At 35.7% G+C, this 24,446-nt stretch overlaps 1 protein-coding gene and 1 long non-coding RNA gene across 5 annotated transcripts in view; one reads left to right on the plus strand and one right to left on the minus strand.

The window, feature by feature from the left end:
- The window catches only part of LOC145664383 (melanization protease 1-like), a 59,711-nt gene extending 36,177 nt beyond the window's left edge, over positions 1-23,534 (minus strand). Inside the window, exon 1 of the mRNA XM_081731046.1 lies at positions 22,759-23,534. Coding sequence (XP_081587172.1) covers positions 22,759-22,831 — 73 coding nt within the window. The 5' untranslated portion in view covers positions 22,832-23,534. The remainder of the gene's footprint in view (positions 1-22,758) is intronic.
- Positions 1-24,446, plus strand: part of LOC145664384 (uncharacterized) — a 338,163-nt gene that overhangs the window by 68,091 nt on the left and 245,626 nt on the right. Inside the window, exon 2 of one of the 4 annotated variants that reach the window (XR_014127426.1) lies at positions 1,547-1,693. The exons of the other annotated variants lie outside the window; for them this stretch is intronic. This is a non-coding gene — a long non-coding RNA (uncharacterized LOC145664384). The remainder of the gene's footprint in view (positions 1-1,546; positions 1,694-24,446) is intronic. 4 annotated transcript variants of the gene reach the window in all.

Genomic DNA, 24,446 nt, shown 5'->3' on the forward strand with positions numbered 1-24,446 from the left:
CACAAACAAATTGCGCTCGCTAGCTACCTAGCCACGAGCCACATCACGAAAAGAAATCAGGAAAGAGGGAATATTTTATAATATTATATCTTTTCTTCTTCTAAACCTTTTCCCCAGTTAGCTGGGGTCGGCTTTCCGGATCGCTGTCCTCTTGTTTCTATCTTGTGTCATATCAACTGTGACACCACATTACGCCATATCGTTCATAATACAATCCTCCCATTTCTTCTTTGCACTCGTTACACATTCAGTTCTCTAGCATCCACTAGATGAGCTATGTATTTCGAAAGTCTTTTTCTTACATGCCCAAACCATCGAAGTCTACTTTTTTTTTTTTTTTTTTTTTTTTTAAAGCTTTATTGTTACTGATTTCACCTTTACTGTTCCACGGATCATTACATTGTTATTTTGTCCTTCTGCGTCACTCTACACATCCACTGTAGCATTTTCATTTCCGAAACATGCAACTTCTGTTTCTGCATCTTCTTCGTCATTTAACATTCCGCTCTGTATGATGTGATAAGTCGCTCTACTGTTCCGTAAACCCTTTCTTTAAGGAGTATTGGTACTCTACTGTCACACAATATCCTGCTGCTTCTCTCCATTTTGTCTAACCGTCACTAATTTGTCTTGTAATTTATTCGTTAAAAAAATTGTTACTTTTTAATTTAATTAAATTTTTTTAATGGGTTAAACTCTTAAGTGACAATCGTTAAAAAAATTCACAAAGAATAAAAATAAATCTTTAATTTTTTCTCCTCAAAAACATTGTTGAATATTCTGAATTTTAAGACATATCCATTTTACTGTTTATTAATCATCAGCTTTTGTTTAGAAATAATAACTTTCCATAATAGTAAAGCCATTTTCTCATGCCCTCAACTCTTTACATGTGGATGGCGTGTATGTGCTTCCTTCGCAATGTAGAGCTGTAGTACAGATGGCAAATATATGCGTTTTGAATTTGGTTTCACAGGATCTGTGTGTGGATGCCATAAATAATATACTCCCAGATACTTTTTCTTCGCAATTTCACTACAGGACTTTTGATGCATGATTTTCTTTTCATTTTTTTTATATTTTTATTTCTGTTTTCAAATTAATTTTCTAAAAAAGAAAAAGGTTTAAGGAAAGAACTCATTTTTCAATAGCGACTTGTCTCGAAATATTCCACACTTTAGGGTTAACTTCATCTATTAATTGTTGCATTACTTTTCACAACTTAAGACAATTCTCATTGCATAATAGTGAAAATTGTGAACTTTAATTTTAAACATTTAATTTCAAAGTTAATTTTATATATATAAAATCTTAGGTACAAATTACTGTTAGTGCATTGTCATGTTTTTTTTTCTTTGGCAAAGATTAGTGTCAACTTCAGCACGACATTTTAAAAGTGTTTTAAAGTAGATTTAAATATATTTACATCTTAATAAATACTTAATATTTTGTTTAATTTAAATGGACACAATATTGTTTATGTGAGCACATACCACAATTTTTTTTAGATGCTTTTACTGAATTTAAATATTATTTTATCTTACAGCATACTGCATTTTCTCATCTGTACACCTAGTCAACATTATGGAGGTTTTCTTTACTTTGAAACATATTTTTTTTAGTGAGAAAGAAAATATTCATTATATCGTTGCTTTCAAGACCACGGGGATATTTCTAAATATTATAAGAGCAGGTAAGAATGGTTTTCCTTGGGATTTCTGCAGGGCTGACCAGTTTAAACCAATTTTTAAACTAGAGTAAAGTTAGGTTTATCTAACTCAACAGCATCATTTCAGATTTTGCTTTGCAGGAGCGTGGTGGTTGGGAGATGAGGAAGTATTCTCCACCGATATACGAGTTTCAGATTTTGAAAATGTATTGATATAAAATGATTAAAAAATATGTATTTCTTAAACTCAGAAGAGGGATAATTTAATAGAGTCGCTGCCTCTTTGAAACCAATAGATGTCGCTAGAGTGGACGCAATTTGCAGATTTAAAATTATTGTAACAATTAAATTGCAATTTAAGAACTACATTGTTTCAATTTAATTATTTGAGAACAGGACTGTAACTGTGTTTAGATTTCAACTTTAATATTTGTTTATTTCTACAATAATGATGTATTGTGACAATTTAAATGCATTAAAAAAACAAAAACAAAAACAAAAAAAAAAAAAACACTGTAACACCCAATTTTTATACAAGTAGAGTTCGGTTCCTCTTTTTATAGATTCAAGGTCTACTTTTCAACTGTCCAGGTCCTCAAGTTATCTCCTTTTCTGGAATATATGATTTCCTTGTCCTTACACCATGCTTACTTAAGATTGGCTTATCAAATGTTGAATATTTCTGTATAGGAATACTTGCTACAAGTTTGACATGCGGCTGTGGTCCGATGTCTCTGTGTTTTTAGTATTATGTCCTTAAATAAAGAATATTATATACATGTTGTTAAATTTTGATACATCGTTAAATAAATCTGAATATAATTATGAATTTTGCATGGAATAATGTATGGATGCTTTCGGAATAAGAAAATTCAAGACAGTGATAAAGGACGAAACAAATATTTTGGACAAACATCAGTATAGAATCCAATTCTTTGTTCTTTTCCACCTTAGTGTCTTTCTAGTAACTTTAGAGGGTATGGTTTTATTCTCCAACAGAACAGTTTCGCACATTTGTCCAAGATTCGTGATTCATGATCTGGCCAGCATTTTTGCTTGAAATTTTAACTTGTATGGCACTCAACTGATAGTAAAACATAACACTTCTAATGATGTGAACAACAGATATGTTGAAAAAATAGTGGCAGTCAACGTATAAAATTGTCATTTAAGGCAAGGCAGTTTCAATAACTGTATTAACTTTTCCAGAGTGAAACTAAACTTTTCAGGATATCGCCAAAGATCTTTTCCAGAATCTCTTGTGTGCATTAGTTCACAAGACGTTTTCTGCCATTCAGGCTTCAAAACCGCAAGCTACACAAAGATTTCCTCATTTGTTGGAAGATCGATGTAAGCTAGATCAGGCAAATAAGATGACTATGGGAATAAGTCTCACCGCAAGTCTTTTGGAATTTCCTTCCTTCTGTAAGTAGTATAATATCTTGCATTATCAAGTTGCAGCAATGCGATTTCCATGTGTGCGTTTGATAAAAGTTTATAAATATGTATAATTTATATTTATTTTCACAGTTATCGTTGTGGAAGTTAAAGATAATATTTAGCATTCAATGATGCTTCGTCACATACTATATAGACATAGTTCAATAAATACTAATATAAACAGATATAAGTGACATTATTTGAACTGGGCCAAACTCTGTCGCTACTATATCTGCAAACAATTTTGTAAATATTAATCTAAAATAATCATATCAATAAGAGAGTCTAATAACTGAATAAACGTTACCCGCTGAGTAGTATTTTCTTTATACGATTAGATCTTCATACACATTGTTAGCTACGTTTCTAACAAATTAGCGACAATTTGTAATCGTTTCTAACAAATAGAAATTAGCGAGAATTTGTAACGTAAAAAACAAGTTTTGACTTCTCTCTACTTTAATTCTTTACTACAAAAGTTTGACAACTATAAAATGAAGATTATATTTTCTCTCAGTAAAGACGATTAATTCAAAGACTGTGTTATGAGCGTCCTTGTAAAGTAGTTCTAACTCACCCTCTTGGAAGTACCAATCTTTTACCGTTCTATCTCCAGGAACAACTTCAGAAATATGAATGCTCCTATACATTTGAATTACTGCAAACGATAATATAAGAGGAATTATTTTGTTTGTTAAAATTTTATTTGTAATACATCGGAGAGAAATTAGAAAAATGGCTGTTTTTAATATATTTCATTATGAATTAGTTTAAATAGTTAAAAGTCTTTGATTTTTAGAAAATACTATATAATTACCATAAAGTAATTAAGTCCCTATACGAAAGAGGTAGAGCCAATTTCAGTTACATATGACTTGTACCAACAGTTAAGGAAATACAGATACGGCTTCAGAGTGCCATGACGTGAAATATAGACTTCATGAACTTCAATAATAATAATAAAGTTGGATGTAAAAATAATAGTAGGAGTAAAAGTAAGAGACTGGAAGTGGGTACATTATATACTGCAAAGGTCTTTTTACACCCATCAATGTCTAAAATACAGTAACAAATCTGCCATGAATATACATATAAGATAAGAACATGCAAACAAATGATAAAAGCACGAGAGTATAATTAGTAACACAGTGGAATATTAATCTTCTTTTGACGGGGCTACGGGGCAAGGGTAAAGAAAAGCCCAAGTTAATATGAAAGATACAAGAAGTGAAGTACTTGTCGGGATCATCATTTGAACTGGAAACGAAAAATGCCTTTAGTGACAATAGACAGGGGATAAAACACATACTAGGAAGTAAGAAATGAATTAAGTATAAACACTAGGGCCCTTATGCAGAATTGTTCTGACACGTGATTAGTAACACACTAAATAAAGAGTTCGATTAACATATGTTTCCTGCAGTAGTCAGGACTTTAGTATGATTCTAATCACACTTCAAAATGACTCTGCATAAGACCCTAGGACACTTCCAATCCGGGTAGGATATGGAGGTGACGAATAAACATAAAAACTTAAAGAGATCGTTCGGTGGTCATCTCCCAGCTGGGTTGGTAAGTCCGCTGGTAGGTTAAAGTCAGCTCGAAGCTGAACATGATGAGGGCAATCCACAAGCATAAGTCGAATACTTTGTCTTGCTCCATAGGCCGCACACAATGGTGGGTTTTCGCCACGAAGTAGAAATACTGGTACGTGTGTTAAGTGTGAATATTCAATTCGAAGTCAACTTAATATTCGTTCCTCCTGTCGAGATGATCTTGAACTGGTGGTCCAAACACGAAGTGCAGGTTTGAGTACGTGTAATTTATTGTTGACAGCCTGGTCGTATTCGAGCTGCCAGGGCTGAGGCAAATGATCAGTGAATAGCGAACACAGATCCGTGCTGGGAAGATGAATTTCTCTTCCTTCATGGGCAGCAACTTTAGTTTCACGGTCTGCCTCTTATAGCCAGCTATGCCAAGATGGCTCGGAACCCAGCAGAGTTGTACCTCACATATCTATGCTAATAATCTATGATATAGGAGGATTTACTGAATGGAAGAATGTTTACTCTGAACTTCAAGGAGGCTACTCAGAGCACTTGGAGAATCACAATAGGTATATGACATACAGAGACATAGCGTAAAGTTTGTAAAATTGCAACCAGTTCAGCAGTGAATTATTGAAGAAGAGGCGTGTAATTTAAAACTATAAGTATGTGTAGTTACAAAAGAAAATTATTCCGACAGAATCAGCATCTTTGGAACCATCAGCAAAAAAACAGTAAAGTCCTGAAACTGCTACAAGAGGGAGTGAAACTCTTGTTAAACTTTGTGAGGGCTGGTGATTGACTTCTTGCATTGGACCAGATGGAAAGAAATAGCTGGACAAAGTGTCTTCACGGGGGAATAGGTAGAAAACCCAACTAACAAAGGGGCAACTTCGACAGCAAGGTCATCCGAAAGTTCCAGAGCACAATATCTGGTAGCACTGGGTTATGTCTGATAACATTGCAGCGTTCTCCATCTTCCAGTTCAAAAGATGAAGAATAATGAGACATTGATTTTAGATGAACAAAATAGCCTGGGAATAGGACTGGTGTGGAATGTACTCCAGATGCTAAGTACACACGATGGACAGTATTCAGTTGCGTAACGTGGTAAGTCTGGTGAATTCATGAACAACACATCCATGGGCCAACTTTGAGCGGATTAGAGTACGATACAGTCATAGAAGTATAGTGAGATCAGCACTCCAAGAAATATGAGAAAATACCTTCAGAGGATTGAGTGTTCTTAGGCAGCGATATTTTAGCTCTCGTAGATAGACTATCCAAGACAGCCGGTGGTCAAACAGAAGGCCTAGAAATCACATGTTGTCAACAAAGACAAGCCTGTATAGCTCAGATACAGGTCTGAATGACTAACGGTACAAGTTTAATTCCGCATGCCCTTCGTCCAACATGCTGCATTCCTACTTTTCCCTTTCATAGCTTCGCTTCATCCCATACACCCAGCTTCACTCCACAGTCACAAGATCCCAAGAAAACGAAAATCAGATCCGAGAACCATAGCCAGCTTAAAATAATTAAAAAATGGGAATCCGAGGCATCATATTGTACGATAACATTCTCCTGTGGCACAATCGACGCGATCATCCAGAGAAGAGGTTTTACCATTAGCGGCGCCACAATAGGTGCAGTGGTTGCAGCTGGACCCACACTAACTTTGATTTTCAGATTTCCTACAATAATCCTTTCTATTTTGTATATTTCTTGTTTCCTATTTTTGGACATAGTGACTTCTTAAGTCTCTCATAAGTTACTTGCTATCATGCCGTGTTTTCCTATTATTATAATTTTTTGAAGTAAAACTTAGGGACTATTTTTGAGATCTTAAGGCTCAATAGTGCAGAGCGTTCTGGCAACAATGTTAGAATGTGTTGTCCCATCCTAGAATGCACCCACATTACCAAACGCCTGGCTACACCTATGGGTTTGACGGCATGTAACGATGGAAGATAAGCTCCTTAATCTTGAAGATCTGGAGCATGGGGGTCTCCACATTCCCAACGCCAGGCATAGTTGAATGTAATCTTTACCCCTTGTCCAATAGCAAGAAAGTACTGTAGCACAGTTCAGTCAAAATCAAGTATAGAGTATATCCTGTAAAGTATCCAAGGCATTGTAGCAATGCTGCACATGGGCAATCCAAAAAATTTACTCGTTGAGACTGCGCAGAAGACTACGTCTTAGATAATATTTTTTTTAAAAAAATCGTACACAACAAATGACCGTCAGCAACTTCAATAAGCATCTAGAATGTTAGTTTTCTATCGGAACATTGCACACGGAAGCCTATCAGGTGGCATGTTTGAAAACCGCAGTACGTAAGCTTTAATACCATAATGCCTAATAGCAAGGTTTTCGGTGGTGTTTATAGTATTGAATATGGCCAGCAATAGAACTAGCTCATTAGAGCAATGAACAAGTTTCATTTTTCCCCACCTCCAATTCACTGTTCAACCCATTTCTCTTTTGGGGAAGAGAAGGGAGATTTCCTCATTCGGGAAGTCTCACTAAATCACAATGCACACGTCCCAGGGAACATTACATGGATTTTGAGGACAGTGTTTTCCTCCGAATGTATGCCTAGATTCAACTATGTTCCGAAGGAGAATTTCGTAGAGGTGGTGTGTCGCAGAAGAAAGGTGCTGCTAGCATATATCGTGCCGATAGGAAACACGGTGGTAATAGAACTGTTGTGTAGGACAGCTTCTCCTGAAACAGCGTTAATCAGTCATTGTTCATAGCATAATGGTGGTAGTAGACTACTATAATACTCTATACAGCTCCCTCGTGGTTAGGTGGTTAGCCTGTTTAACACTTTTATTGTTCGGGAAACCCACGTTTAATCCCGGCAGGAATAAATCTGTTTTGGTGCTGCAAATGGAGACTAAACTACAAATAAATAAATATAACTGTAACATTCTGAATAAAGCAAAGATCTAAAGTAGACGCTTCACGCCACTCATTTCTAAGATAATGCTGCTGGATGTTAATTAATGTTCGTCGATATGACTGCTCCACTTAAGAGTCTGTCTTGAACACTACTAAACATTTGTAGGTTGAATTGCAAATGCGAATCACGGGAACTCAACACACCTACGAGTTTGTTAGCTAGTCAACCTGTCAAAAATATTGTGCGAGGAACTGCCTAACAAATTTGAAGTTCTTATCTAACTTGTAAAAATTAGCGGGAATTCCTAAAGATGTGTCTAAATAAACTGTATAGTTTGTCATTAAAATTGTAACTCCAAGAACGCCACAGGTAGCAACCCAAAATGTATCTTAAGGCACAAGCGAAATTATTATACAAAATGCTATGTGCGATGTACTACAGCGCCACGAGAACCTTTCAGAAGCCCACAGATCAGTAGCGCATGGGCATCTTCAATGGCTAGAACACAACGTGGCACAAATAGGATGAGATATTGGATGTTCTTCTGGGGCATGGCAAGTCATGAGTTTGTGATATGTTGCCAGAGCTCATGAACTATAGCTGGGTACGTATTTGGTGTGCAAGACGTTGCGTAGAACATGTAACACATGTTGGAATGGCTTCGTGGGGAACATATAGTAAAGAGACAACAAATTGGTTTGTCATCTCATCGATGCGCCATTGGTTGATGAAAGAACGTTAATGATATTAGATGTGGGGAAACATTCCATGTGATAGCGTGAATTTAATGACACACCATATAATAACGACCGGTCTCGGACCGATGTGGCAATACAAAACACAGGCGTTGCCCAACCTGGCAACATGTCACCATCAGACTCAAAGGCGGCCTTTATGCTATGGAGACAGAAGCGGAACTCGTCCGAGAAGAGGATATCATGCTAATTGGTTTCTCATGCGCGACGTTCGCACTACTATTGTATTCCTACATGCCTATGCTCTACAGTCAAAAGAGAGTCGCAGCAATGAGCGTCGTGCAAACATGTCCACCTCGCCACGTGGTATCGAACTGTTGATATGGACACTGGTCATTGCGCAACAACCCCGAATTCATGCAATAATATTTAGGATGTGGCTGTCCAATCCGCCATAGCTATGGATACAATAAGTCTGTCTTCTGGGCCCGTGGTATGACGTGGACGTTGGAATCCTCACGTCATTGTGTCCTGCGTTTGTGAAGCCTTCGATTTCGAATATAGCGAAAGAATAATTCCTCGCTGTAATTCTTCCGTAATAAACATAAATGTCTGTCAGAATTGCTGGCGAATTTGACAAGAAGGAATGATATTGGCCATTACAAACTCAAATGACCTGCCGATCGAACCAGGGATTCCTTGCACCACAGGTAAGCATAATTCAGTTTTATGCGAAATTCTACGCAATCCAATCTAACAAGAATATGAACACAGAAAATTTCGAATACAGCGAAAAACGCCTATGCTCATGAGTGCTACTCGAACCCACAATTGATTGTGCCTTCAGATCTGCTGGCAAATGCCTCAAACCAATCGACTATGGCCACTGGCTGTCACTAAGCCATCGAGACCCATATACTGCTTTGTTGTGTTGAAATGAAAATTCTAGTTTAGCGTTCCATGTTATACCCTTTAGGCTAAAGGAGATGGATGATTAATAAAAATAAATGACTGTGAAATTGGTGCAATAAGAGTGTGGGAGAAAACGGGAGAACCCCAAGAAAATCCACGGACAGTGTGTTGTCCACCACAAATTTACTTGGCCTGGGATCAAACGATAAAATGCTCGTACCTCCTACTACTTTACCCCCACTTTGTGGTAGTGGACGCGGTAATTCATCCCTTGCAGTTTGATTCTATTGCTACAGTGGTTTTGAATAAATCCATAAAAAACTGAAGTGCATTAACGAAATGAAATGAAACACTTACTGCTACATAAAGTAATATGCATATAAGACAGAAATTTTCAACTATTACCACGCCCGTAGCCAGCCTGATTTATTGGGAGGGGGGGGGGCAGGCAAAGACATTAAAGTACACCATAAAATTGTGTATTTAGTTATTATTTACAAAATCTGTACTTTATTTTTGAATTATCGAAACTGTACATTTTTGTTTCATTTTTGTGTCCTTAATACAAGCTCTTTCCGAGGTACTTTGTTTCATATTAATAATTAAAATCGAAGTATTTATTATTTAGTCATTAGAATAAAATTATATTACAGCAATTTTAGATTACATCAATAAAAAATAGAAGTACATATTTATTCAACGTTTTGCAGTCCATTTTCTACCTTCCAAAATAAACGATACTCTACTGTTTATTAATATTCATAACTAAGTTGTGGACTATGATCCTGTTGTTTGGAAGTGCATAACGGAAATTCTTGAAGTGGGTAAAGGCAACGGCAGATGTTTGGTGCATCTAGCAAGAAACGTATAATTTAACACAGAAATGAATAGAATTCGCAAAGTTGAATTTGGTAAATATAATTGCAAGAATTTCATTGGTTTTAAGTCAGTTTGAAAATTCTCTTTAGCGTTATTTTTATAGGGGGCAGTGCCCCCACTAGTCCCTCTCTGACTACGACCCTATTACGAAAAATCTTAGAAATCTTTGATGGTGTAACGGAGTATGATAGGCCAATATAATTTGTTGGTTGATTAATTCGGAGTTCAGCAACTCGGTCAACACCGAGACTATATGAGACGTGGATCTACAACTTAACGTGATATCCGAACCACATGAGCTTTCCCCGGGAATCAAACTGTTCTCCCACGCCGAGGGTGCGTACATTAACCATATATCTACAGGAATTTGCTAATGTCATTTGTTTTTATTATAAGCATAAATATGTGGTGAAAGAAATACTAACAAAAGGTTGTTAACAAGGATATTATATATAATCATATTTAATTAAAACTCTATTTATGAATTAAATTTTAAAAGAATTATAATTAATGTCATTAGCTTCAATTGTTTATTTGACAAACTAAAACTCTTCACACACTCTTGCAGCTATTGTCACTACAAAAGATCTTTTGAATGAAAGGTCTTTGTGTTTGTCAAATATCCTACGTTTATTGTAATTCATTTATTCAGTGTTATTGAACTACCTATACATCCAAGTTCATGACCCACGTTTTATCCAAGTTCGTGTCCTAAACTGAAAACAGAATCAACAGCAACAATCTACTTATTTCTATCTCATATTTTCTTTAGTGACTGCAAAAGAATTCCGTCGTGACTAAAATAGTGAACGTTCTCATCTTTGAGCCTATAGTTATCATTAAATCCTGTGTGGAAGCACATATTCTACGTAATTACATTCTAATACTATAGCCTCAATATTCAATAGGAATTCTAAAACCCGAAGAAACAAATAACAGAAGTACCTTAGCAACGAACATTTCATTTAAGTGCAGTTTTGAGTACTCTCTAGAGAAATTCCCGTGAAAGGCGAGAAAATTACTCCAACAGTTAGAAAAAGCGCATTTTGTTTAACGAAAAAAATTTGATTTCTTTCTTTTTCTTTTTATTAAACAATGCTTGTCTCTAATCGAAGTAACTTCAAACGCGATGCGACTAGAAAAAGAAAAAGTTTCATTTTAACTGATTTCTGCTTGTCAATACGCTTAAAGATAACATGCTGTTGGCAATCATTTATTTATTTATTTATTTATTTATTTATTTATTCATATTCATATTTGTTCATTTATCATATTCTGTCTTTTAATATTCCCTGTCTTGCTTAGAATTTTCAAGACGAGACAGATCGTGAAATATTCCGTCTCGTCTCGAATGTCTCGAAAAGAACTTAATTGATTTTTTTTTTAAATTATTGTTTCCAAATAAACATTTACTCGGAAAGATATACGTGTCTTGGAACTAGTGTTATCCACCTTTTGGAGAGCCTAAAGTAGGACACAGTTATCTAACACATGCAGATCCTCAATTCCTCATACCCAAACTTGTATTTTACAGGAAACAATTTATTAACAATAGCTTTCTCGGGACCTACAGCTTAAGGTGGAATTCAAACCACCGTAATGAGTTTAAATTTCAATGCTCTCCCACTGGGAATCAAAACCGGACTGCGTACACCAAATAATATATATATATATATATATATATATATATATATATATATATATATATATATATATATATATATATATATATATATATATATATATATATATATATATATATATACTAGGTAGTAACACTCATTTCTGCAATATAAAAACATTTTACAAATACCTATCTATGGTAGCTCGTTATTCTCACACTGTTTTATATGTAATTTCAAAATTCAAATTAGCTACATGCTACGGACATTTTTTCTTTTCTCTTCTCCACTTGCAATGTTAATATGGTAACATAAGGTATAATGATGACAATTATACACGAGATAACTTTAAATGTCAGTTGTAGAAAATAATGCAATCACTCATTATCATTCTAGGTCTGTAAAATGGTTGTGGACTAGAGCCTTTCAACTGTGCCCCTGCTGGCGTTGCTGTCGATATATGTTTTCTCGTACCTCCGTATCTCGTAAAGAGGAGGAACAAGTTGCTTTAAACAAGATTTTTCAATAGCTGGATCTGGACAGGGTTGCCAGATTGATGGGCTTCAATGTGCATTGTATTGTTAGCCATTCTAAGTAGCCTACGATCTTCACTCGCTAAAAGCAAACGACTGAATGACAAATTGGCAACACAGCCGAAGTCATTCACTTCTTTCCACATAGCAAACGGGAGGTTTCCTACGTAGGAGGAAGACGGAGATGGGGCCGAAGTATATTTTACATATTTTCCGAGGGTACACTTGAAATAGAAAGGCTCTAGCAAGCAGCGAAAAAATACTTGTTCTTTATCTTTTTCCTTTTACTAGTTTGCAACATAGATCTGATAGTTGTTTGTTGTAAATTTCCTGCAAGCCATCCGGAGGAAACCGATTCGAAGACATGGAAGTACTTTTTGCTCTTTTACCAGCTGTTCTCAAATACTCCACGCTATCTTAAGTATACAGATGATAATTCAAATATAATTTTGGTATAAAGTGAGAGAGAGCCATATTTGAACTGATTGGTCCCATATTGCTTGACGATCGTTGCTACTGAATTCAGTAACATTGAGCATATGACAGGGAGCGCCTATTTCTTAACATTGGAGACCGCATTTGTACCTCCATCATTGCTATCTTATCATATTGTCCGCTAGCAGTTACACCTACCTCGGCAACCAGTAAATAGTTAACTTTTGTAAGACCGCTTTTCCATCTATCTATTAAAATGCTACAATGGCAATTAAAAGAGCCTGAGTTCCAACCTATAATTTTAGCTTTCAAATCTTTCATTTACGGTTATGTGAGATTTCACGTTTAACAGAGACAAACATTTTAAGTATTTGTACTTTAAATAGTCCAAATTAGTTAACTATATCTTTTTCATAAAGTTTATGATATAAAATTATTGTTCAAAGCCTTTGTATTTTAATAAGCCTTCTCTAAAATTAATGCATGTGAGCTGTGCTTCCATCTTCCGAGTTTTTTAAAACTATGTTTATATGTTTGTGGCCTTCCTTTCGACAATGAGATCTCGGAAACTATAGGCTCTAGAAAGATTACGTTTTCACTGATCGATTGGAAATATTGCGTAGATTGTCCAGTTCTAATCGAATATTAAAAAAAAAAGCATGGGCATTATTTCTTTATTACATTTTTTAAGGGTACGCTGGAAGCGTTGAAATTAAAAGAAAAAACAAAGCATCATATCCTACGTGTTATACATTCCAACACCACAATGTTGTATATTGGGGTTGTATATGTCTCAGGCGTTTGTTCCATGGCCAGATAATAGTGAAAAAGGAAGGATAACCATTTCTCGAGTCTTAAGATAAATCTTTATTTTTTGAGTGTTTTGTCAAATGAACACCATATATAACTGACATTATAATTAATTGTATATGTAATATATTTGCTTATTACATACTGCATGCAAGAAGAAAGAAAACACTGGTCATACATGAATTAGAAACTCCAACCGGAAGTAGACTCAAATCTTGAAAACGGTGCGAGATATTGAGAAAAAACAATCGAAAAAATCTCCCTTTATGATACTCCTTGCCGATTTTTTTAAAAATCAAGACGTCTTTAACTTGTGTCTGTAAAGGGACATGTACATATGTTGTGAGGAATGAGAAGGAGATTTATGCTCATATGCGAATGATGCGCTGTGTAGAGAGCGCAGGTTCAGCTAGTTTTACATGAATCTTGTAGCTGTTATAAAAAGAAGTTTCTGGGATTATGCTTGGGTGGTAGTGCAATTATAATAAAATATTATTATTATTATTATTATTATTATTATTATTATTATTATTATTATTATTATTATTATTATTATTATTTCAGCAGCGGCGTAACTTTAGAGCCAGCCATGCAGGCGGGTTCGTCATGTTTTAATGGCCCGCAGACTCCGTCCTTTTCTGATTGAGAGAGAGACTACAGCGGAGAGTAAAAGGGCAATTCTCTCGTCTGCATTTTCGGAAGGGGTTCGGTTCTTCCAAATACATGCCCAAACATTTTCGATTTGCTTACTCACTTACTATAGTATTTAATATATTTACTGTAGTTAATAAAGTTATGGTATATAAGTCAATAATAATTGTATTCAGTGTTCGAAGAGCAAAAAAGCAGAAGTGGTATGTTTTATTACGATTTTGACTCGGCTTACCGGCTATCTAAATGTTGAAATAGAATAAGGGTATGTTGCCTAAAAGATTGCAGTTCTATTTACATAATGACTGAAAACCACTAGAGAGCTTATCTTTAGTTACGAGGGAGGGGGTATGGAGATACTTTGATCCCTCGCCGAAAACTCTCTGAAAAAAACTACATATATTTCCCTTATGTTGTATTATAGAGAATTATACATGAAATTGGTCAAAAACCGAGTGTTTATATTAATTTTCTGCGGGATTGCTCCCGGAACCCCCACTTGACTGAGAAGTATTCCAAACCCCGGAAGAATCGCCCCCACAGTAGACAACCCCTAAATCCGCTCATGCTCAAAATACAACATTTATGTGAATTAAGACAAGAAGACACACTCACACATACATACGAAAGAAACAATTCAATATGGCACATCAAAATGTAAACTAGATGAACTTCTTTGAAGACACCTGATTTTAAAAACAAAAGGTAGGAAAAAGATAACAAAAATGATGGTGTTGCCAACTTAGAAATTGTTTCTACATATGAAATAAAATCTTTTTACGTGCAAATCTATTCGTCAATTACTGTGTGTAAACTTGGATTTATTAAATATATTTTAGCGTATACTCTCCAGTAACGGTATGTGTTGATCATTGAAAGACCAGAGGCGGTATGTCTTCATCAACGAAAACCCAGAGGCGGTATTCCATACCACCGCATACCGTCTCACTTCGACCACTGATTGTATTACATGAAGAATATTGTTTCCATCAAGGTCTGTATATTCCGACTTCGCTTGTTTACCGACTTTTACCCTTCTTCCGGACAGGAAAAACTTCTGCGGGCGTTTCTGGTCCTGAATATTGATTATGGTTAAAACAGAGGAATTATCAAAACAAAATAGTTTCGTATTTTAATATTGTGCTCATATCGATACAGTGTTTAAGAATGCTCATTGCCTCAAAACAGCCAGTCGGCTCTCTCTTAAGCAAGATTTTCCTTTCTTTCCTTCTTTTTCTTTTTCTTTTTGTTGGTATTGTCATACTACCAACGATGAAATCAGGAGATTCCAATATAGTATACCAGGAAGCATGTCTAATGAAAAATGAAGTATAAATGCACCCAACGATGTACACAACTGTAATAGACTCAATATTTACGATATTTCTTCCCATTCCACCCAGTTAAGTAATTCGAAATTAATCTCTCATCGATATTTTTCATTGTCGTACAAGTAACACTCATGAAATGAAATCTTTCAGTTTTACATTCCATATTTATACTGTGTAGGCTAAAGATGATGAAAATGAATGAAATGAAGAAAGTGGGAGGAAACATGGAACCCCGAGTTAACCCGCGTACACGGTGTTCGTCCATCACAAAGCCCACCTGACGCGAGCTGGGATCGAACCAGGGACGCCAAGTCACTTATAATCTGGGAAATAACTTGTGACGGTGAAAGAATAACAATCTTACTATGTACAGAAGTATACCTATTCTCAGGGACGGATCTAAGAAATATTGCGCCCGGGGCAAAGACATTTTTCTGGCGCCCCCTTTCCTCCCAAGTTAAATACCTTATGTAAGGTATTGGAAGAAATCTTATGTTCAAATATATACTTCAAGAAGTTTAAATCATTTGCCATCTTTCTTCCTTTTATAACTTCTACTGAAATTTGTGTCCACATACAAGCTTGAAAGCGTACCCAAAAGTTAGAAAGTGAGAAATATTAAACGTACACTGCAGAAGATAATTTTTCGTTTAATCGAAACACAAACCGATACATTATGCAATGCTTACCTTATATTTATATTAAATGTTTATGATATTTATTAAAACAGATTGAGAGATCGTTTTTTAAAGCTCATTTATTTAGAAAATAAAATACTCTGTTGTACTGAAAATTAAATTCTCAAGATTTTCCTCGCAAGAAATCCACAAAAAACATGGTTGAAGAAGATGCAACTTTGTTGCATACATCTATTGGGACTTATTGTGAAATGTTCTGCAGATTTTAACGCAAAATAAACAAAAAATACACAATTTAAACAAGTTATTTAGAAACTTTTTTCTATAAATATGAATTCATAACTTGACCTGAGGCTTCAAGAAATTCTTCATTGGCTTACTTTATGATTCCGCCTATTGTGTATATCGGCTTTTCATTTGTATGCTTGGCTTCACTCTGTACATGGGCCTTCCACTTCTATGTAGATAATTGTATATATTGGCTTTTCCTCGCATGTGTATATTGGCTTCACTTTGTGTGTGGGCCTTCCACCTGTGTGTAGATAATTCTTCTAGTAATATACGCTTAAGTTCAAGGTAGATAGTTTCACACATTCCACATCCATTCATATGTAGCAATAAACGTAGAGAACAAGTACTTTTATTTATAGTACCTATTAATAACGATATTCTATACAATTCCCTTCTCGTTTTGTAACGTCGCTCACGAAAACACTTTTCTGGCTTCCTTTTCTGCAAAGACCTCAATTCTTTCCGTAAGAAATTGATTGAACGATCTTGTTCTCTACAGCTGATATTGCAAAATCTGAGAGCCTTTCCTGCCCCATTGTTGAACGTAAGTATGTTTTAATGAGTTTTAGTTTGCTGAAACTTCTTTCACAAGATACCACACTGCACGGAAGGGTAAGAAAAATTGTAAGAGCCACTGAGACGTTTGGATAGGCACTTTGAAAGTCATTTTCGGTGATCACGTCGAGTATGTCCCTTGAGGTGGACTTCTTGACGTCGGGCAAGAATACAACAGCCTCGTCTTGAAGACTTTAAATTTCTACACATAATTCTACAGCATTCAAATCGTCTTGGTATTTCAAAGCGAACTCCGCGCACGATTTTTCGAAGTCCTCCGAAAACATTTCATACAATGAGCTTCCTCTAAGGAATCTGAAGTCCTTGCTTACTTCCCTGAGCCTGTCCCTTCTACTAAAGAGTTCTTTCCATCAGAGGTCAAAAATTCTGATGAAAGATAGTCTAAGCGATCCTCTTCAGTCAAACGTCTCGCTTCATCCTCTCCTGATATTCTCTTCTTCTTCGAGATATGCTTTTCTTTGAACTGATCTTCCACATCTATCATATTAACAATAACCTTGGCTTCCGACAGCCATCTGTCAAATTTTTAATTCCTGAGCCTGAAGATTGTGTTCAAATGACCTGATAAGAAATCAAGAGACCTCTGCAAAGTCAAATCCTTATTCTGTATTCTTTGTTCACTCGATTTATTTCATGCAAAACTGAGTCCCAAAATACTATTTACAAATTTCAGATCTTTGATTGATTTCCGTTTTTGGCAACTGATTTGACCTCTGAGTCAGAGGAAGTTGGTTATAATTTCATCAATTAGCCTTCGGGACTTCATTTAGAATTTCTTGCCTTACTGTATTATCTATTAAGACGATGAATTAATCTTGAATGTCATGTGAAACGTATGAAACCTGGTTTTCTTAAAACAGATTTCACCTTTTCTCGTAAGATAGAATTGTACTTTGAGGGAAGCATGAAGTTAAGGAAGTTCCCATTCTCTAGGTCAAATGAAGTGAACTACTTTTTAAATAGCATTATTATTTAATTTTAATAACTGTATGTTAAAACTATTTCGTTTATTACAAACCAAATATAACTATTATTTAAAAAGTAGTTCACAGCAAACCAAAACAACGTGATATAATCAAATGCATTTGAGTTCGTTCTTCTAGTCGCTGCCTTAACTTAGATTTTAGGGAAATTGCTATTCTGGCAACATTGTAATTTCTATGGATGGCAACACTGAACATTCTTCAGGTTCATATTTTCTGTTGTGGAATAACATTATCTATGATTGTGGTAAGTTGCAGTTTATAATCTCCTTTCACTTATGAATAAACAAGCAAAAGAAAAATGGTAAATTTTGTATTATTTTTAGTAAGGCAGACTCTTAAGTCTTCTACCACCAGCGTCTTCACTATACTTATTTTGTGAGGGAGTGATATATTTTGGGCTTCTATTACAAACCAAATTATTAGCTTGTGGTGACAATTCCTTTGAAATATCTCTGTCATTACTTAGAGCAAATCTAGGAGGTTTTTCAAATCTCCTTAACAATAAATCGTTCCTATTCAAATCAATCTGGGCTCTCTGAGACACTAAAAATTCATTCTCTAATAACATGTGTTGGGAAAAATGCTCATACACTGTAGTATATTAGCATTTAACTATTAATAAAGAATGTAATTAAACTAATTATTGTAAACTTGGAGCACATTGAAATATTACAGCATAGTTCTCGGTGTTTCGATAAGCCTATGAGGAAGACGGCAAAGAAGCTTTATGCGCTGGAATTATTCGTAACATAGGGCCTCCTTGAAATAGTCGGCTCCAGGGCCCGAAAAGCCTTAATCCGCCCCTGCATGTATGGCCTTCGTGCAATTAAGAGTTTCTCAATTATGGCTGTAGAGCTTGATCTAATTTTAGTCTCAGAGACCATACCGGAATCGAGATCTGCGTAATGATGTCCCAAAAATACCTCTCGGGATGCTTAATGTCCCGATTTTCAGCACAGAACAAAACAAAAAAAAATATACTTTACATTTTTCACACGATTATATTTCCTTCAACTTTGAGAATGGTAGTTCAAAAGTTCTAAAGAAAGAAAAAAAAACACCTAACGACAGATTTAATATAGTAAGTGCAAGATATCTTGAAAGATTATGTTCGTAAACAAGTCTCCTAAGAATTAGCGTTTTTTTTTTTTTTCGGTGTAGTACGTCGAAATGTTTGGAATTAATGGCCATTCAGAATTGAGTAAGTTGGTGGAAGAGGCTGTGTAACGTTACCCTTTCAAATTTGCTCCCGCCCTCACCAGCTCACATTCGCTGACTTCACGAACGCAATGTGCAAAATCAAAAATCCTTCCAACAACTTCTGAACACCGAGGTAAGTTAAATTTTAATCAGTAGGAGTAAGTTTTAATATCAATTGGCCTTGTTCAAACACCAAGTAAAAAATAAACAGAATAAGTTAAATTAAACCTTAAATAAAATTTAAGTACATCTACTTACATCAGATTCAGAGAACAACGAAATGTCAACAAAATGTCCAGTTCATGCAGCTTATTGTCTCACAATTGATTTTCTATAATTTTCATATTCCTTTCTTAATTGTGAAATAGGTTAGTATCGGTTAAAATGTTTATATATTATAAAATACGTTTAGCACATTCAGCGACCTTTATTATCATCATTAAAAAAAATAGTGTCGATTGTATTTGACAAAATTTAATCGCTACGCGTAAAATAAGTAATACCGACCAATTAACAAAGGAAAAACGTCTCTCCAGCACTTTTCATAAGACCAATTGATTTATTTTTGGTCTGACAAAGTGTAAATTCATTGAACTAATTCTAGTGATCAAAGTTAGTACATGTTGAAATTGTGCTAATATGCCTCTTATTTGACTTATGTTGGCGAGTTTTCTCAGTGTTCTCCCGTTTCCTCCCACTTTCTTTACTCAACCTATCATCCCATCATCGTCCACATGGCCTGAGCCAAACTTGCCAGCATTAATCCTACATCGAAATGGCACCCCCAACATATTCTCAACGAGCTGCTCCCCGGGGCAAGTGCCCCGAATTGCCCCCCGTAGATCCGGCCCTGCATATTCTTTCTATGAGTAATCGATTATTTAATATCGTTTTCATAAAATTCTCCGATTCGTGGATCGTTCGTTTCAGAGTACTTACATTCAGAGTACTTTTAGCACAAATTCAATAGATTTCCAATTCATGATAATTCCCATTGATTGAAAACCGAAAAATCATTCAAAATATTAATGTTTAGTAAATGTTGTTGTGAAGGAGAAAAATTCATACCGCTGGTCAAATGCCTAGCTTGTGTGTCTTTGGTTCACATTATCAAATGTTTGATTTTCGGTGGAAGAACACAAAAAAGTAACCTCACAATCATTCACTTTCAATAATCATCTGTCTCTTTTTGCCAAAAGGGCATAATTATGGGGCGTAAAGCTAGAGATTTCATCTTTTTAAATTTTCGAAGGAAAAAATCTTAAGATTTCATGCTTCTTTACAGTGGAGCAGCAGACAAAAACACATTGTCACTGAAAACTGAATTTGTATCCCATATGTTCATATAAAGAAATGCTAAGAAAATGGCGATTGTCGGATAAGAGATGTGTTTCTCTACCCTAAAGAAAATAAAGCGAGAAATATCTGCAGTAGTGGCGCTTTCTATTCAGAGAGAGTTAGTGAGCAACATTCCAGATTTCAATAACAAAATATTTTTTAAAAAAATGCAACTCGAAAAAAAAACGAACAATGAGCTTCCATTTTAATAACGTACCTATGATTTATTTAATGAAATAATTTTAACTGCATGTATAAGTATATGCAATGCTCTTTTTCCGTAACGCCATTCCTGTCTTACAGCATATGCTATATATTCTATTTATCTCTTGTTCAATAACATCAGCATAGAAGTTTTGTATATAAGTAGTGTAAAAACATGCATTGGCAGTGGTTGTTCAGTTTTTAAAGAAAAAATATGTATTAAATATTAAATCTTATATTAGAGAATGTACTTAAATCAATAAATATACAAATAGAGCTTGAAGATACTTTCTTTTTCATGTTTCCTGAATACGATTTGAATAAGACTCAGGAACGCGGGGGGAGGGGACACTCGCCGTACGCACATAGCTTTTGATTTTGCAACCGCTGCTTCTGCATACCACAAATCGATACTGATAATAATATGAACAATGCAAATACATTTGCTCATTTGTGACATGATCCGCCATAGTTATATGGTTAGCAAACGCGCCGTCAGCACAGACTTGGGTTTAATACCGACAGGCTCATGTCTGGATTCCACGTTAAGCTGTAGGTACATGTCTCATAACAGCCTCGGTGCTGAACAGGACGCTAAAGTCTAAGATCAATAATAATAATAATAATATATTTAGAGTAATTAGGACATATTTTAATGTTGGTTAGGCATCTGAGCTGAGAAACAGTGAACTTTGGTACTATTCCCAGAGATGATAGAGAGAGGAGACAGTGCGGTAACCACACATCAATCAACTGAGGAAACGTCTGTTAGATTACGCTGGACGAATTAGAGCGAGATGGGAAAAACAGCTGAAAAGCTTTACATAATACTTCAATATATTTTATGGGGAAGGTATTCAGCAAGAAGGCGTAAGGAATACTTTCAATCACTCTTTCTCTTCGCCTCAAACACTATTTTGATTTAAATGATCCCAACTTCAGACTTACTCCGGGAGTACTTGTAGTGTTAAGCAAAATTACGACAATTCTGAATTTATTTATATGTTGCTAAGATAATATGCAACAATTGACTTCTATAAAGGCTTGTAACATTTTGAGCACAGTACGTAGTGATCAGACACTGTTTCTTCCAGACATGTTTTTGAGAGGGCACTATCCCCGAAGGAGACCAAAATAATCGTCTATACAATAATAAATAGAATAGTATCGTGTGAAAATAATATGTGCCCCCAGAACATTTTTTCTGAAAGAAACACTGGATGTAGACTATCCTAGACCTACACTTGGCAACAATAATCAAAATAGAATTATTCAAGATTATTAGGTTTCTCTGAACGCAAGCGATCTCAGCTAATGCCGCGCATATGATATATTAGGACATTAGATGGAAAGTGAAGCACTTATACTCACTATAACAACAATAAGATCAAGGTGACCAGACGTCCCGTTTTAGCCGGGACAGCCCCTTATTTTGAACTGTTGTCCCGTTTTTGTTTGATTCTCAAACGGGACGCCAAATGTCCCGTTTTTCAGGAAACATGACCTAGGTGTCCCGTAATTATTATACAAAATATAAATTGTCAATGCTAATTCTATACTCTTCCGTACCAACACTCATTGGGAAGGTTCAGCCGTGCCTAGAACTTCTGAATATTCAAATGAGAATTGAGTGGGAATTCTGAGTGTTGAAGTAGTTAAAAATATTGTTCGGTAGCACTTAAGTTAGAAACGCTATGATATCATTCTCACTTGTGTATTTTGTAAATTGAAAACACTGCTGAGTCCCAAAATGGAATGTGGAAGTCACCCCCTTCCCCCCGTCGCCGATACGTATGCGTCCCGTTTTTGAAAGTAAAAGTTCTGGTCACTTTGAATAAGATATAGAAGAACTGTATTGCAAATTATGATAATGGTCAGCAGCAACAGAAGCTTAGCTTCAGAGAAAACAATAACCCGCCATAATATTTCTTACGAGAGAGTGAATTACGGTATACGTTCTCTGGTAAAGTATTGTACTTAAGTGACTTATTGTTAGCAGTTTACCTTATGTTTTAGCATAGAGTAACTCTATGATTTTAGTCATTGAAAGAAAAAAGCTTTAAAACGAGGAAATAGCGACTAATACTTACGGGAATTTGAACAGGAAAACCAGGAGAATACTGCGAACAGAAGAAACACCCAACAGTTCCTTTGGCACCACATGTTGTATTATTATTATTATTATTATTATACCACTCACTTACATTTACACACACACACACACACACAAACAAATAAACGTACGTATGTACTGCACCTACGAAAGATGTTCCATCAACATAAAAAAAGAAACAGTTCTTGAAATCAAGGATGTTGCTCGCTTTCTGATCACGTCTCTACTCAGACAGGTGTTCTGGTGACGTTTTCTTTCCTTCTGCTTCTGGAGGCTAGTGCGGTCTTCGTTACACGTGCAAATGCAAATTTAAAAAAAAAATAATAAAAAAAAAATATAAAAAAATGAGGAAACAAGATTTACCGGATGAAAACTTCCTTAATATTCACATCTAAAGCAGTTCAACGTCCCTTCCTTCAACTAGTTGCTAACGTCTTTCTTTAATGTTTGTTGGTTGTTGTGCTCCTTCAACGAAAAACCTTGCTTCACTGAGCCTTCAGGGTCACTACGTCACTTTGTGGGCATGCAATACAGGCAACTGACGAACTCGCTTCGCCCCAGGCCGGTTGGACCTGTACTGTGTATTATCATCGAAGACGGGAGGGAAATCCCACTATTTTCCGCAAACTAGGAGTGATTTCATTTATTTGCTGGGCAAGTGACCTACTCCCAGCTGTTGTTGACAGAGCATTCACGTGCTTCGGACGACCGGTGGATCCCCGCCTGACACCTTCTCCCTGCCTAACGAATGTATGCATGAACGACTAAGCAAATGTGATATTATCTGGAGTTGCGTGTGCATTATTCTGCCGGATATCCTCTACTTCGTCAGTGCAGCCAGGACAATATGGAAAATTAATGTTTGTAAATCCACATGACAAATCGAAGTTTTCATATTTCTTTCCAACATGAACACTGTAAAGAAAGTATGCGTCATATCCGGAGATTTGTAAATTGAAGTCATTGTGCGACGCATTGTAGATTCTGCAATGATAATCCGCTAAAAGAAAATTTACTGTGGATCCAGTACACCCTACAATAATGAGAAAACGTAATATGAATACATATTCTAAAATTAAAATTGAACTTGTTATTCCTTGTCCATTCTGGGCAATTATCGTTGGGGTCATCTGCAAACTTCTGTAATTAACTCTCTGATAGGAATCAGAAATATATTTTATAAAACAAAATACATTTCTCGATGAGTCCTTTTGGAAGACCATAAGTTATAATATTCCCATGATGAGCACATTAGTGGCTAAGCGGTTAGTATACACGCTTCTGGCGTGGGAAACCCGGGTTCGATTCTCAGCTGGAGCTCATGTGGTTCGGATCCTACGTTAAACTGTAAGTCCACGTCTCATATAGCCTCGCTGCTGAAAGGGACGCTAGAATGAAAATCAAATCAAATGAAGCCAAATATTTCCATGACAATCAAGTTACTCCCACTATTCATTAAACATCTGCTCTGTTGACAACAGCGAGAATAATATGAAGAAAAGGAGAAGACAAATACAGAATTCTTGGCAGAATAAATTTTTAAAAAATAATTAAAGATTGTCCGGACAGTTTTTTAAAACCCTCCAAACCTTAAGAACTGTCACTGGAACCGAACTTTAACAAATACAGAGCGTTCAAAAAGTCTCTATACACCTGAATTGTCAC

Source organism: Thermobia domestica, chromosome 11, assembly GCF_964235325.1.
Source record: "Thermobia domestica chromosome 11, izTheDome1.hap1.1, whole genome shotgun sequence".
NCBI lineage: Eukaryota > Metazoa > Arthropoda > Insecta > Zygentoma > Lepismatidae > Thermobia > Thermobia domestica.